Source organism: Mus musculus, chromosome 9 (assembly GCF_000001635.26).
Source record: "Mus musculus strain C57BL/6J chromosome 9, GRCm38.p6 C57BL/6J".
Classification (NCBI taxonomy): domain Eukaryota; kingdom Metazoa; phylum Chordata; class Mammalia; order Rodentia; family Muridae; genus Mus; species Mus musculus.
The window spans coordinates 37,335,170-37,351,890 of NC_000075.6; the positions used below are offsets into that span (position 1 = coordinate 37,335,170).

General features: G+C 41.2%; 1 protein-coding gene across 13 annotated transcripts in view; it reads right to left on the reverse strand.

Annotated features, from left to right (window-relative positions):
* The window catches only part of Ccdc15 (coiled-coil domain containing 15), an 82,757-nt gene extending 67,708 nt beyond the window's left edge, over window positions 1-15,049 (reverse strand). For 7 of the 13 annotated variants that reach the window (XR_379118.4, XM_017313387.2, XM_006510340.4 and 4 more), the window contains exons 1-4: window positions 12,865-15,049; window positions 12,569-12,754; window positions 8,715-8,864; window positions 7,267-7,452 (exon numbers count right to left, since the gene is read on the reverse strand). Coding sequence is in view for 10 of the 13 variants with exons in the window: in XM_017313387.2 (XP_017168876.1) it covers window positions 7,267-7,452; window positions 8,715-8,864; window positions 12,569-12,754; window positions 12,865-12,897 (555 nt within the window). In the remaining 3 variants the exon portion in view is untranslated. Of the gene's footprint in view, window positions 1-7,256; window positions 7,453-8,714; window positions 8,865-12,568; window positions 12,787-12,864 lie in introns of those variants that run through there. The other 6 variants (XM_006510341.4, XM_006510338.4, XM_030244390.1 and 3 more) reach the window with 5 other exon arrangements.
* Between the last annotated feature and the right edge of the window lie 1,672 nt (window positions 15,050-16,721).

A 16,721-nucleotide genomic window follows, 5' to 3' on the forward strand; every position in this document is an offset into this window, starting at 1 on the left:
GATCACCTCCATACCTTAAATGATTTTCAAAAGCTGTTGGGAGATATTAATTGGCTCAGACCTTTTTTAAAGATTCCTTCCGCTGAGTTAAGGCCTTTGTTTAGTATTTTAGAAGGAGATCCTCATATCTCCTCCCCTAGGACTCTTACTCTAGCTGCTAACCAGGCCTTACAAAAAGTGGAAAAGGCCTTACAGAATGCACAATTACAACGTATTGAGGATTCGCAGCCTTTCAGTTTGTGTGTCTTTAAGACAGCACAATTGCCAACTGCAGTTTTGTGGCAGAATGGGCCATTGTTGTGGATCCATCCAAACGTATCCCCAGCTAAAATAATAGATTGGTATCCTGATGCAATTGCACAGCTTGCCCTTAAAGGTCTAAAAGCAGCAATCACCCACTTTGGGCAAAGTCCATATCTTTTAATTGTACCTTATACCGCTGCACAGGTTCAAACCTTGGCAGCCGCATCTAATGATTGGGCAGTTTTAGTTACCTCCTTTTCAGGAAAAATAGATAACCATTATCCAAAACATCCAATCTTACAGTTTGCCCAAAATCAATCTGTTGTGTTTCCACAAATAACAGTAAGAAACCCACTTAAAAATGGGATTGTGGTATATACTGATGGATCAAAAACTGGCATAGGTGCCTATGTGGCTAATGGTAAAGTGGTATCCAAACAGTATAATGAAATTTCACCTCAAGTGGTAGAATGTTTAGTGGTCTTAGAAGTTTTAAAAACCTTTTTAGAACCCCTTAATATTGTGTCAGATTCCTGTTATGTGGTTAATGCAGTAAATCTTTTAGAAGTGGCTGGAGTGATTAAGCCTTCCAGTAGAGTTGCCAATATTTTTCAGCAGATACAATTAGTTTTGTTATCTAGAAGATCTCCTGTTTATATTACTCATGTTAGAGCCCACTCAGGCCTACCTGGCCCCATGGCTCTGGGAAATGATTTGGCAGATAAGGCCACTAAAGTGGTGGCTGCTGCCCTATCATCCCCGGTAGAGGCTGCAAGAAACTTTCATAACAATTTTCATGTGACGGCTGAAACATTACGCAGTCGTTTCTCCTTGACAAGAAAAGAAGCCCGTGACATTGTTACTCAATGTCAAAGCTGCTGTGAGTTCTTGCCAGTTCCTCATGTGGGAATTAACCCACGCGGTATTCGACCTCTACAGGTCTGGCAAATGGATGTTACACATGTTTCTTCCTTTGGAAAACTTCAATATCTCCATGTGTCCATTGACACATGTTCTGGCATCATGTTTGCTTCTCCGTTAACCGGAGAAAAAGCCTCACATGTGATTCAACATTGTCTTGAGGCATGGAGTGCTTGGGGGAAACCCAAACTCCTTAAGACTGATAATGGACCAGCTTATACGTCTCAAAAATTTCAGCAGTTCTGCCGTCAGATGGACGTAACCCACCTGACTGGACTTCCATACAACCCTCAAGGACAGGGTATTGTTGAGCGTGCGCATCGCACCCTCAAAGCCTATCTTATAAAACAGAAGAGGGGAATTGAAGAGATTTTACCCCGAGCACCAAGAGTGTCGGTGTCTTTGGCACTCTTTACACTCAATTTTTTAAATATTGATGTTCATGGCCATACTGCGGCTGAACGTCATTGTTCAGAGCCAGATAGGCCCAATGAGATGGTTAAATGGAAAAATGTCCTTGATAATAAATGGTATGGCCCGGATCCTATTTTGATAAGATCCAGGGGAGCTATCTGTGTTTTCCCACAGAATGAAGACAACCCATTTTGGGTACCAGAAAGACTCACCCGAAAAATCCAGACTGACCAAGGGAATACTAATGTCCCTCGTCTTGGTGATGTCCAGGGCGTCAATAATAAAGAGAGAGCAGCGTTGGGGGATAATGTCGACATTTCCACTCCCAATGACGGTGATGTATAATGCTCAAGTATTCTCCTGCTTTTTTACCACTAACTAGGAACTGGGTTTGGCCTTAATTCAGACAGCCTTGGCTCTGTCTGGACAGGTCCAGACGACTGACACCATTAACACTTTGTCAGCCTCAGTGACTACAGTCATAGATAAACAGGCCTCAGCTAATGTCAAGATACAGGGAGGTCTCATGCTGGTTAATCAACTCATAGATCTTGTCCAGATACAACTAGATGTATTATGACAAATAACTCAGCTGGGATGTGAACAAAAGTTTCCGGGATTGTGTGTTATTTCCATTCAGTATGTTAAATTTACTAGGGCAGCTAAATTGTCAAAAAGTCTTTTTCAGTATATGTTACAGAATTGGATGGCTGAATTTGAACAGATCCTTCGGGAATTGAGACTTCAGGTCAACTCCACGCGCTTGGACCTGTCGCTGACCAAAGGATTACCCAATTGGATCTCCTCAACATTTTCCTTCTTTAAAAAATTGGGTGGGATTAATATTATTTGGAGATACACTTTGCTGTGGATTAGTGTTGCTTCTTTGATTGGTCTGTAAGCTTAAGGCCCAAACTAGGAGAGACAAGGTGGTTATTGCCCAGGCGCTTGCAGGACTAGAACATGGAGCTTCCCCTGATACATCTATGCTTAGGCAATAGGTCGCTGGCCACTCAGCTCTTATATCCCATGAGGCTAGACTCATTGCACGGGATAGAGTGAGTGTGCTTCAGCAGCCCGAGAGAGTTGCACGGCTAAGCACTGCAATGGAAAGGCTCTGCGGCATATATGAGCCTATTCTAGGGAGACATGTCATCTTTCATGAAGGTTCAGTGTCCTAGTTCCCTTCCCCCAGGCAAAACGACACGGGAGCAGGTCAGGGTTGCTCTGGGTAAAAGCCTGTAAGCCTAAGAGCTAATCCTGTACATGGCTCCTTTACCTACACACTGGGGATTTGACCTCTATCTCCACTCTCATTAATATGGGTGGCCTATTTGCTCTTATTAAAAGGATAGGGGGAGATGTTGGGAGCCGCGCCCACATTCGCCGTTACAAGATGGCGCTGACAGCTGTGTTCTAAGTGGTAAACAAATAATCTGCGCATGTGCCAAGGGTATCTTATGACTACTTGTGCTCTGCCTTCCCCGTGACGTCAACTCGGCCGATGGGCTGCAGCCAATCAGGGAGTGACACGTCCGAGGCGAAAGAGAATGCTCCTTAAGAGGGACGGGGTTTCGTTTTCTCTCTCTCTTGCTTCTTGCTCTCTTGCTTCTTGCTCTCTTGCTTCCTGCACTCTGGCTCCTGAAGATGTAAGCAATAAAGCTTTGCCGCAGAAGATTCTGGTCTGTGGTGTTCTTCCTGGCCGGTCGTGAGAACGCGTCTAATAACAAAAGCAAGACCAATACCAGCTGGGCAAGCTCCAAACTCTACACCTCCATATCTGATGTTCTTCAGATCTCCAACTCCTGTCAGCTTTCTTAACTGCAGCATAATACTTCCTTCTCTTGGGCTGTTCCCACTCCCTGGTAGCAGTTCTCCTCAGCACATATCACACGATGCTAGCCATCTCCAACATTTTGGGGTCTCCAAGGCAATCAAAGCTTCACCCAATAGCCTCTCTAAGCTTCCATGCATGGACACACCCCTGACACATGCCTGGCTCTGTGGCTCTCAGGCTCTGAAGGAGATCCCATGATCCCTTTCTTCTATCCTTGACTCTAAAGCTAGAACCATGTGGCTGAAGCTGCCAGGTTCTGCTTGCTAGGGCTGGAACATGGCCCCCTCATTCAATTACATCTTCATTAGCTTACTGTTTTCCACAGTCACCTTCACTGCCTAAGCTTGCCTATCCTGGAACTCACTCTGCAAGCCAGGTTGGCCTTGAACTAAGAGATCTGCCTACTGCTGCCTCAGCAGTGATGTGTAAAGATATGCACTACCACACCTGGCTCTGATCTTTTCTTTAATTCCTTTTCACAAATTGAAAGCTTAGTTTGGTAGGATCTTGCCCTGAAGTCACCACTCCCTTTATTACACTGAACCATTTATCTCCATTCCACTTCCTGGTGCCCCTTTTCTCTTTGAATTGTACAGTTTGTATTTTTCCTTGCTTAGTTTGTTCCTTTTTCATTATAGATCTTCATAAGAGTGAACACTAATAACCGCATAACAGAGTATATACTGGGGTATTTTGAAATTTTCTCTGCAATGCAAATAATCCAAACACTTCACTTTAGCCTCAGGCAGATTTTTTTGAATGAGGGAAAAAGCAGCCATATTTACCACCAAAATGTCATTTAAAAAAAAAAACAAAAACAAAACAGTCTCTAGGCCACTGTGATGGTTTGTATATTCTTGGACCAGGGAGTGGCACCATCTGGAGGTGTGGCCTTGTTGGAATAGGTGTGTCACTGTGGGTGTGGCTTAAGACCTTCACCCTAGTTGCCTGGGAGTCAGTCTTCTACTAGCAGCCTTTGGATGAAGATGTAGAACTCTCAGCTCAGCCTGTGCCGTGCTTGCCTGGATGCTGCCATGCTCCCATCTTGATGATAATGGATTGAACCTCTGGACCTGTAAGCCAGCCCCAGTTAAATGTTGTTTTTTATAAGACTTGCCTTGGTCATGGTGTCTGTTCACAGCAGTAAAACCCTAACTAAGACAGCCACATACTAACATTCTTCTCCTCTGAAACATCTTGAGCCAGGCCCCTACAGTTCAAATCATCCTCAGCACCACATGTCTTTCATGATCCTAATAGGATGGCCCATTAAGTTCCACTTAAAGCATTCAACTGCTTTTCTAATCCAAAGTCCACATTCCTTAAACAAAAGTATGGTCTTGTAGGCCTATCGTCTCTGCTACCAAATTCTGTCTTAGTTAAGAGTTTCTATTGCTCTGAAGAGACATCATGACCACATTAACTCTTATAAAGGAAAATATTTAATGGGGGCTGGCTTACAGTTCAGAAGTTTAGCAATTATCATCATGGCAGAAAGCATGGTGGCCTGCAGACAGACATGGTGCTGGAGAGGTAAATGAAGAGTTCTATACCTGGATCAGCAGGCAGAAGAAAGTGACTGTCACACTAGGCATGGCTTAACCATTTGAAACCTCAAAGCCCCACCCCAAGTAACCACTTCCCCCACAAGACCACACCTAACAGTGTCACCCACTATGGGCCTATGGAGGCCATTTTCTTTCAGATTACCACAGATTCCAATGCCTTGCTAGTGGCAAAGCCTTCCCTTGATGAGTTCAGAGCGATTGTTGTAGTAAAAGTTAATTGGGGGTTTCTACCCCACCTTAGATAATTTAGTTCCCAGAAAAAAAAAGACCCAAAACCTTTATATTTATAATAAGCCTTAACAGTACTACAGCTGAGCAGATATGAAACACTCTAAGCTATTTTGTCTCTTTTCCTGTCAATAAACCCAAGATATGACTTGCCATGTTCCATCTGGGCTGCTCTTGCTCTGATTGGCCAATCCCCACGGCCAGTTCTCATGGTCCTATAACCCATAGTGTCTTCTCTCTTCATCTGTCTCCTCCTCTTTGCCTCTGCCTCAGAACCCAAGCCCCAGGAACCAAAGCCCCGCCTACCTCTCTTCTGCCCAGCTATAGGCTGTAGGTATCTTTATTTAACCAGTAGTTTTAGATTAAGGAACAAGATTACATAGCAACATTTGGTGTACATGAGGATTTCTTCACCCCTGAAGCAACCAGATCTTGGGGGTCAGTATTTAGCATCACAATACTTAGCAACAGACCAAACCTCAACAAGGGATGGCAAATCCTTTCTCTGGTCCACGTGCAGATATTTATAATGTATGCAAAAAAAGTTTAACATAGCTTCCTCCTGCTCCCCCTGATATTTATGACCCAAAAACTGTTACCCTACAGAGATAGCTCCTGAAATTAGCTAAACATGCCTCCTTGATCCACCTGTATATCATAAGCCCTGCTTCCTCAATTCAGCTGTATGCAATAACACACCTCACTGTTCAACTGTATATAATAAGCACACTGAATGAACTTCAGAGAGTCTAACTTGATCACAGCTTTTCTGTTCATGTGTCCCTATATATCTGTCTTGCTGCCCTAGTTAGGTCAATCCCTGAAGCTATGCAAGGACTTGAAAAAGCAAATTAACTTGGAGTAAAACAGCTTTTGTTTTCACATGGTCATCGTTTTCCACATTGACTTTTCTTCTCTTCACACTATTCCTAAATATATGTTTTCAAGTAGAATGAAGTACAATTCTTAAAGCAAAGGTAAACAACACATCAGCAAAAGCTCAGGCAACCAAAAAAGGAACTAACTGGATGGGAAGAATGATGCTTCTCACAGTGCTTTAATTTTTAAGTATTAGCTACATTAAAAAGGTCACTTAAATTTTTTCCAAGTATTCTGGATATGTTAAGAATTTACTAGATTATTACCTGACATATAGTACAGATACATTTATTGTGATAATTAGTTTAAAAGACAAAACTAAGAGAAGCAAAAAAATAATAAAATACTATTTAACTGTATTGAACCTTGGCATCAACGGTTAAGATCATTTCTGTCTATAGCAAAAAACTGACAATTACATATATAGAGTGCACAATTCCAGTACAATTGGAAATTTGATGTTCTTTGACTCAAAACTAATACATTTATTTCTGGATTTTTGATACCTTTCTTTAGACAGTTCTACAATGTCTTATCAAAAACAAATGAATATTAAAAGTATATTCATAAGTAAGGAATATATTATGGTTCATGTTTATAATTCCAGTACTTGGGAGATAGAAAGATGATGACTGTGGGTCTCACATCAGCCTAGGCTACACAGCAAGACACTTTCAACCAACCAGCCATTCAATCCATAAATAAACAATTTTTGAAAACTGAAAATAAACACTATCCCACATTTAAAAGATAAAAAGTGGCAAAGAAGAAGTAGTAGTAGTAGTAGCAGTAGTAGCAGTAGTAGTTTGACCTGGGAAGAGAGCTCAGCTGGTAAGAGCTGGCTGTACAACTGTGAAGACTAGAGAGTTCATACCCCAGAACCTACATAAAAAGCCGAATCCCACATCTGGGAGTCAGAGATAGGGAATAGGGCACCAAGTTCAGTAAGAGGCCGTGCCTCAATATGTAAGTTAGAGAGTGACTGAGAAAGACAATTGATGATGCAAATCTTAAGCCTACACATGCACACACATACACTCACACACACACAAGAAAAAAAGGAAAGTCAATAGGTCAACTCCTAATATCTATTTTATACCCTGAATACATTATATCTATACATTAGAGGACTGAAGAGAAACATGAAGACAGAAAATAAATTGTACCTGTACTTACAGCTTGAGCTTGTTGTTGAAACAACTGATTCTCTCCATCTTCTATTGCATCACCAAGCACCTGGGAAGTGGGTAACCTAAACCTTCCAACAGCAGCATTCAAATTGCTAGGGAAAACACTTGTCCTTTTAGAAGATAAATGTGCCAAATCTGAATACTGCATGGCTATAGAGCCTTCCTTTTCTGCCTGCACAAAGGAAAAAGGAGGGATAATGAGACGCTACTCCATACTAACATAAGTAATACCTTCTAGCAGCCATAAAATTTTCAATTGGGACAAAGGAGTAGGGGCAGGAGGCCTTAGCTGATGGAGGAACAAACATGTGATAATAATTTAAGTAGGCTATCTCACTTAGTTCCTATACAATCCTATAAACTTAAGTATCATATCATATTGTGATAGCTAATTGTGGCTGACACCTTGACTACTTCTGGAATCAACTAAAAGCTAAGCAGATGAGCACACCTGTGAAAGATTTCTTTGATTGGATGATCTGAGGTATGAAGACCCACCCTAAATCTAGGCCACCTTCTGGTGGCAGCCCATATAAAAAATATGGAAGAAAGCTTTTGGTTTCTTGCCTCACTAGCAAGCTCATCTATCCTGTGCTGACTCACTGGTATTAGAAGCAACTTCTTTGGAATTCCAACCCAGACTAAAGAATAGCAGCTCTCTAAGGATCCTCTGGGACTCTAGCACCAGAATGGGACTGCAAAAATATCCAATCCCATGGATTGAATGACTACAGGATTCCTGGCCTCTCCATCAGAGACAGACATTGGACCATAGCCTGTAAGTCACTCTAATAAATTTCCTATCTGTTCTGTTCATCTACAGATCCTTAATACACACATCATATATACACATATATGTATACATATATACATATATCTATGTATCTCTATGTGATATATGGGATATGCATATATTCATATCATATATCACATAGAGATACATACAACATACTTATGTATATGTTAATGGTTTTTTTTCTCTCTTTTGACACAGGGTATCATTCTGTGTAGTCCAGGTCTGGAACTCATGGTACTCCTCCTGCCTTAGCCTCCCACATACTGAGATAATAGATATGAGCCACCATACTCAACATCTGTCTACTTTAGAAATAAGGAAACTATATGCAATTAGAAAAGTTAAGTAGCCCAAGGTCACAAAGTTAGGTGACAAAGATAGAATTCAAACTTAAATCTGTACCTAAAATCCTGACCTTTTTTTTTTTTTTTTTTACACTTTAGTGAAAGGGATAAAAAGCAAGTCGGAACATAACAGAAAAAAAAAAAACAAAAAAACAAAAAAACAAAAAAACGGTTTCTCTACACGAAAATTGGTTATACACAGTAGAAATTTGGATTTTAACAACCAGCATCAAAAAGTGATGGTGCTACAGCTTCACAGCGTGTCCACTCACGCCGCCTCACTTCAGAACTTACTGCTTTGTAAGACTTGTGAAGTTGTTGCTTTTTCCTCAGCTTAACCCGCTGATTGACCCGGTGCCTGACTTGTCTCTGAAAATGTCTCAGAGACTCTTGCTTTCTTCGTTGCTGTTCCTTTATTTCCTCTTCAACTACGTATGCTGAAGTCTTTAAAGAAAAAAATAGAAAGTGGACTGAAATGTCATCCATTTGGCCCATGAGGAATGTCATGGATGCAGAGAAGTTAGCATACTATTGTGAAGAAGAAAAACTCAGTTCTAAAATCTGCTCTCTCCAGAAGAGCAAGGAAATGACAGCTCTAAACCACTATCTAAGTGTAGTTAGGGAGTCCAGTATCACAAAAGAACTGACTACTCTGAGACTCCCAAGTTGGAGGGAAGCACAGCTAGCCAAATTAGCCATATGGTATGGAAAGATATCCAGCCAGCCCCCAGGTATACTAACCACCCAACCCAAAGGCCACATACATGAAAAAGTCTTCAAAGAATGAAGAACTTTAACATCCAGACCCAGGAAGATGTCTCAACTATCCAGTTACTTAAGCCACTCAGCTGAGGCCCAGGACACTGAAGCAGGTAAGACATGCCACATTATCCTGTGTAAACTCCTGACACACAGTATTACCTGCTTCATGCCACTATGTTCTCATATGATTTGTTATATAACAAAAGATAAAGGGAGGGGGCTAACATGCAAGAGAAATCATATATAAGACCACAGTGATTTTTCATAATAATTTAGCTTACCAAATTAATTTACCAGTAATTTAATTACCAAAGAGAAATGAATTTCTGAAGCTGTGAGGCTTTTACAAACCTTGAAATGTTACGTTTTTCTTTAGAATAGGAATGTCCTTACAGTAGACAAGCTTTAGAAGTAACTATTTACTCTATCTCCGAACTGACAGTGCTGGGGCTGTTAGTAAGAACAGATTCCCAATGTTTAGTAATAAAGAGTTCTACCAGATGCATGACTGGAACTGATTGTAGAATTATTTATAAGGAGGAAAGGAAACAATTTGTATGTGTTTCAAGACTTTTAATATTCTGACTATGTGAGAACTTAAACTATTTTTAACAAGAAGGGTGTTATAGTAAAAGATTTTGAGCAGTATGATACTACTGGCATTAGCTCTAAAGGTGTCTTAGTCCTTAAAAAGATGTATTGGGGCAGTGAGATAGCTCAGCAGGTAAAGGCCCTGAAGAGCTGAGTGCTATCACCAAGCTCCACATCATGGTGGGAGAAGAGAACCAATTTCTACAAACCTTTACACCTCCGCACTACAAATAAGTAGATGGAATTAAAAGTTTGCTAAAGTATACTGACTTCAGTAACAACAGAACTTCGTACCAATTCTTATTTATTGATTCCTATTTCACTCACCCTTTTCAAGGCGTTCCTCTCCTCCATTCCCCATTACTAAAGAAATTCTGATGTTATACCACATGTCTAAATTGTCTTAATTTATTCTAATTTGTTCCTCTCAATCTAACTCTAACCCTAATCTCTCCCTAGCCCTTAAAACTTTGAAGCAATTAATCTAATCAAAACAGCTTGTTTATGGAACTTACCTATAAATATTAAATAGTGAATAAAGTTTTCCCACGACTTTCTATAGCTTCCTACTCCCCTTATCTTCAAATCCTGTCAACCTCCATCCTTCCACTAAACCTTCCCCTCCAACCAATCTAACCCACCATCTAACAGCGACTTCCTTATTTCCTACTGTCTCCAATCCCCGTAATAGGAGAGTCAGCTCATATCTACTTATCCAGAGTCTTTTAAACTTTTAAACTTTCCCAACCAACCCAGTCATATCTTTCTTCTTTGATTAAGAGAGATATTATTCTTAGCACTTCATCACATGCAGTCCAACTTTTAAGTTCCTTCCTGAAAGGTAGCAAAGTAGGCAAAAATCAATGACTGTGTAACTATATACACTGAACATAAATAAAATTAACTTACTATATTGCATATTAACATTTATAATTGGGGGCGTCCATGTTTTGGGGTTGTTTCGTTTGAGACAAGGTCTTAACTATGTCTGACTTGTAATGAACACCCTACGCAGACCAAGGGCATATATGGTATACAAATGCTAGGGCCCAGAGAGGCCTTCTGGGTCGTTGGTTAGTTGTTGTTTTGGGTTAAGTAGTTGTGTTCAAAGAAGAGACAAGAAGCAATTAGATATCCTAATGACAAAAGATCAAACTTGCCACAAGGGACTCCAATCAGCAGAAAGTAGTCTAGCAATAACGCTGACCCCTTCTAACTCCTGACTTTACTCAGGGGTCTCTTTCCTTTCTCCCCTATCCTTTTCCTTGTTGTTGCTATCTAGTGTCAGGGGGTTGAAAGGTTAGAAAAGAAGGGATGGAGAAGGGTGAAAGAAAGAAGGACCCTCAAAGTAGCAGAGACCAGCTACACAGGGTCTCTCTTATCTCTGCAGCTTCACTCCAGGTTCATCAGGGTTGCACACAGGTATTTTTACCTGTAAGCTACCTCCAAGACCCTTAATTAATATTTAAATGTCTTGTTTCTCCTCTAAAATCACCCATGTTAAGTACCTTGTATATTCTAAGAACATTGTATATTTCCTACATTCCACAAATACTATGTACATTAGGCAATATTATTTAATTTTAAAAACAAGGGGTGTGGAACGTGACTTACTCCCTATGCACAATAAAATTTGAACAAAAAGCTAAGGAACAGTTTGTTGAAATACTAAACAACTGTGGGCTGGAGAGATGGCTTAGTGATTAAGAGCACTGACTGCTCTTCCTGAAGGTCCTGAGTTCAAGTCCCAGCAACCACATAGTGGCTCACAACCATCTGTAATGAGATCTGATGCCCTCTTCTGGGGTGTCTGAAGACAGCCACAGTGTACTTACAAATAATAAGTCTTTAAAAAAAAAAAAAAAGAGGGGGGGAGGGTATGGGGGACTTTTGGGATAGCATTGGAAATGTAATTGAGGAAAATATGTAATAAAAATAAATTAATTAATTAATTAATTAAAAAAAGAAAGAAAAAATACTAAATAAAGCCAAAAAAAACTAGCAAAACCACTCTCATTTGTTAGCAAATACTAACAAATATTTACATCAAATATTTACAATCAAATATCAAATATTTACATGTGTAAATAAATCAAATATTTACATTAAATTAAATTAAATTAAATTAAATCAAAAATTAAATTAAATTAAATCAAATATTTACATGTGTAAACTTTTGAAAGGGCATTTCTTCATCTGAAATGCTTCTACCCTGAGTGTACAGCATTTCTATTCCTTCACAGACAATGACCATAGTTCCTCATTCGTTCAACAACTACATCCTAAGGACCTAGTTTACCCCAAAAACAAAAATAAACAAGAAGTTCCTTGGCCCCGTGGAATTTACAACTTCCTCAGAGTCTATCAGGATTAACCTCTTTCTTTTATTTTCTTATTTTCATTTTGCCTGGATCTGCATTTAAAAACTTATAAACTCTGAGCAACTACTTAACATTTGAAGAGTGACCAACTGTCATTCTTCTTATGTTACAGTGTCGGGAAATTGTACACAGTACCTATGCCATTCACAGCAAACAACCATGTTTGTGAAGTAAACTAGCCTACTTGCTGGTATGTAGTAAGAACTAAGTTAATATTTGATTGTGTCAACCAAAGATGAAGCAAGTTTTGGAAAACACATCATTGTTGTATAATTTTGACGCAAGAATATAACCTGTATCAGAATGGAAACAGCATCCTCCAGCAGTTCATCTTTCTTTAAGTACCAAAAATTTAGAGAAGGCTAATAAAAAGGGCTGGCAGCGATCACAGTAACCGGGTCAACTGACACTCACATGTGCTGGAATTCCCGACCAATTTGGTGAGGCAGGTTCCACCCAAGCCCCAACTGGTATTATGGCCTGGTTCCTCTCAGCCAGCACTGCCAAAACGTCCTTGCTCTTCGTGGGATTTAAAGCCAGGGGCAATTTTGTGGGATTCCGAGGCTTCTTGAGGGGCGCCATACCTCCTGGCATTGACTTCTGGTTAGAAGAAAAGAGAAAGAGGGACAAGGCTTAAGACAAGGGGGAAAGGCGTAAAAATTACTTTCTAGAAGGAACGGAGATGAGAGGACGAAAAAACAAGGATTTACTTGGGAGATGAAAGCCTGCCCAGAGGTGAGCATAGGCGGGCGCTAAGGGCAGGGCTTGAGTCTGAGATGACCGCGGGTGGAAAAGCGCCGGCCCACGGCATGGGGCTGGAGGGGAGTCTAAGGCCCGGGCAGGAGCCGGGGGTCTTAAGAAGCCTGGGCACAGGAGGTGGGGGGCGTCTGAAGCCCGGCCAGGAAAGCGGGGTCCTGTGAGGCTCCAACAGTTGGATAGGAGACCTGTGAAGCCTGGAGCCTGCCGCGATCCGGTCCGTCTCACACACAGACTCAAACTCCGCGGGCTGCTACGCAAAGGACAAACAGCAAACTGCCACCCCGGGGCCCACGCCTGCCCTGCCTCTTCCGCATTTGTCACCCGTCTTGGGCTGGGGAGGCGGGAATCCGAGCGCGGGGATTACGTCACTTCCGCTTCCTGCCCTTTGGTTGGGGAGGACTAGAGCGGGTTGTTGAATCCGGCAGCGAGCTTAGACTCGGCCTCTCTTTGGATACTGGCGCTGTAGTCTTCTCAAATCTCGAAGTGAGAGGTCTGACATGATGAACAGGCGAGTAAGCGTTCACCGCTGAGGAAATCTCGGGAATAGACAGAGCAGTTCTCAACCTAAGGGTCGCTACCTCTGGGGGTCGCATATCAGATATCCTGCAATGAGATATTTTACATTACAGTTCATAGCAGGAGCAAAATTACAGTTATGAAGTCGCACCCAAATTTTATGGTTGTAGGTCACCACAACATAAGGAACTGTATTAAAGAGTCGCAGTATTAGGAAGGTTGAGAACCACTGGGCAAGAACATGTTGCCAGTGGATCCTTGAGAAGCAAACCAAGCCAACAATCAACCAGACTGCGCTTTTATGCAGCCCCTAAGGTTTACAACGCTATTTCGTGATTACCTTTGACATGTTCTTGTGTGTGACCATCACAACTCACTCCAAACAATGCTTGGGATATTTCATTAAACCCAAAAGACATACACTCATTTTACTCAAGGTGTATATTCGTGCTGGGGGTTGAACCAAGGGCCTCTGGCATTCTAGGCAAGTGCAGCAGTGGAAACCCTAGCTGCCTTAATAATTTTGCTTTTAAGTTAGGGTCTCACTAAGTTGCCCATGCTGGACTTGAACTCACTGTGTAGCCCAGGCCTCGAACTTGCAATCCTCCTGCCTTAGCCTTCCCAATGGCTGCCGTTACAGGCACGTGTCACCCTGCTTTACTTCAACATACCTTATTGCAAGCATTTTATATATCAGTATGTTTTCTGGTTACTCCAGATACTCCCAGTGAACAAAGATCCCTTGTTTGGAGAATTTAAAATCCATTGGAGAATTTACACTGACATTGATAGGACATTTCCAGAGAAGACATCACTAGGGCAATTGAAGTTGATCTTTGAGTTTTGTTTGTATTTCATTTTACTCAGTACTGGAAGTTAAGCCCAGGGCTTCATACATGCTGGTCAAGAACTATATACCCTGCCAACTTTTTTTAACTAGTCTACTTTTAAACAGAAACTATATATGATCATAGAACAAGCCTTTATACTCTTCAAGGGAGGGTTTTAGGTATATAGTTGATTGTTTCACAGCTTTTAATGGGATCTCCTAGGTAGTTCAGGTTCCTCCTGCCTCAGCTTCCCAAGGGCTGGAATAACAGTCACAAAACATCATACCCAGGTATAGGATGATTCCAGGTAGGAGCTGGAGAGATGGTTAATTAAGACTGCTTCCTGCTCTTCCAGAGGACTAAAGTTCATATGCCAGCACTCACGTGCTCACACTCTCCTATAACTCCAGCTCCGTGGATCCAGTGTCCTCTTTTTGCCTCCCTAGGCACCTATATACCCCCCACATACAACACACACACACACACTGTCTTCTGGGTAGAGAATGAGCATTAATGTGGGAGCACTGACTGACTGGGAGAAGTGAAGGAGGCTGACTAGAAGAGGATGAAAGGGGTAGAATGGAGATGAGCATGCCAAGTACTCAACATAGAGCATGTTGAGTACTATAATGTGTTGAGATGGAGCACCATCAGAGAACTCTGAGCTAATGAGTACCAATTTTTTTCTTTAAAAAAAATTCCATATGCTGTCTTGAGAATTAGACAAATAAAAATAAGTGGGGAAAGGCTAGTTAAGAGGCTACAACAATTGCCCCACTATGACCTCCCTCCCCCCCAAAAAAAAATCTCATGATTTGAGAAAGAAAAGGCTGAAGTCTGGTGCTAGCCATATAGGAAACTTATTTCCTGGAAATCAGAAATAGATGTCCCAGAATGCCAATAACTTATCAGACCACCTTGCAGGAGATAGGAGCTGAAACAATTATGGGTCAGTAACCATACCTTAGCCAGGATTCTTTAATTATGCCTTCTGTTTAAACTTTATCCTCATGTTTGGACCCCTGGAAGTTGGACCTCTTTGTCCCTCTTCCCATTGTGACCATAGTGAGTAAATCATTTCTGCTTTTCATTCATGTGACTTTTAATTGGCTAATCAAGCACATGTGGCCAAAGCCAACTTGTTAGGGTAGTCTAGGCATAGTCTCTGACCCCCTAACTCTGGAAATAAGAAAATGGGTCTTCCAGGGTATCTGGCACCCTCTTCTCATTTCTGTGAGCACCAGACACAAACATAGTGAACAAAACATAGTGAAAAGCATGCAGGCAAAGCGACCATTTGTAGTCAATGAACTGAAAGGTGAGAGCATTGGACAAATTGTCCAGGAGGTCTGAAATTGCTGAAAAAAATGACAAACACAAGTTACTCATTGTCAGGAACAACAATCTTTAAGGCATTTCAGAAAAAAAAAATATCTGGAGATTGATTGATGAATGTAAGTTGGAAAGCAGTGAATGGTATAGTCAGATGATACAAAATTTAATATTAAGGACCATGTTAAGAAAAAGCCAGGTGTGGTTAAATATAGTATGGAATAGCAAGAAAAAAACCCATCCTGCCTCCACTGAGGTGGATAATGGTCAGAACAGAGTCACTTCTTGGGGACAGAGAGATTAAGTTATACACACTCACACACACTCATAATTTGGGAAAGATGCTACTAAGTAGCTCCTTGCCCACCCCAAACATTTACCTCAAATTCTTTATTTTCCATTAAAAGCTAGGCCAGAGGTTTTCTAAGAACTGATAAATCCAGAGAATTCACATCAGAGATCCAGCTCATTTTCTAACCTCTTCTACAAAGCTTATATTCTACCTGGCTGGGATTGGTTGTTTAGTAAGAGAACTGTTGATTTAGAAAAGTACATCTTCAGAAGTGTAAAATACCAAGTTCTGCTGACAGCAGAGTGTGGAGTCCCGGTCCTGGAGCAGCCCTCAACAGAGTTAAATAATCCTTTTTCTGCAACTGGGAATCCCTGATCTTGTCTGCACAAAGCCCCAAGTCTTTGTGTTCTTGGCAGCAGTCCACCTCACACAGAACCAATTGTTTGTTGAACACCAGGGAGAAGTTTGCTCTTTGGTCACTACTCTCCTGTTTGTGACTCACTGAACCATAGTTGTAGCAATATAGAAAACTCGGTTATATTTAATTCCTCAGAGCCTGTGCCAAGGAGAAGCTCTGTAACAGTAATAAACCCTCCTATTCCAACTCTTAGAGGAACAAAGTGTTAAGAACCTGTAGTCAGCCAGATGAGTAATACCCATGTTAACCTCTTCCCCAAGTTTGGGCAGGGTTACCCAGAGCTAACCAGTGTTTTGGTTGATGTCCTAAAAGCAGACCAAAATGCTATCCGTCATTCTTCCTCTCTCTCCATTTCCAAAGGTAACCTTTCTAACTAGAAGAACTAGAATGGTTCTCCAGCTTGCTGGGCAGGCCAGGTTT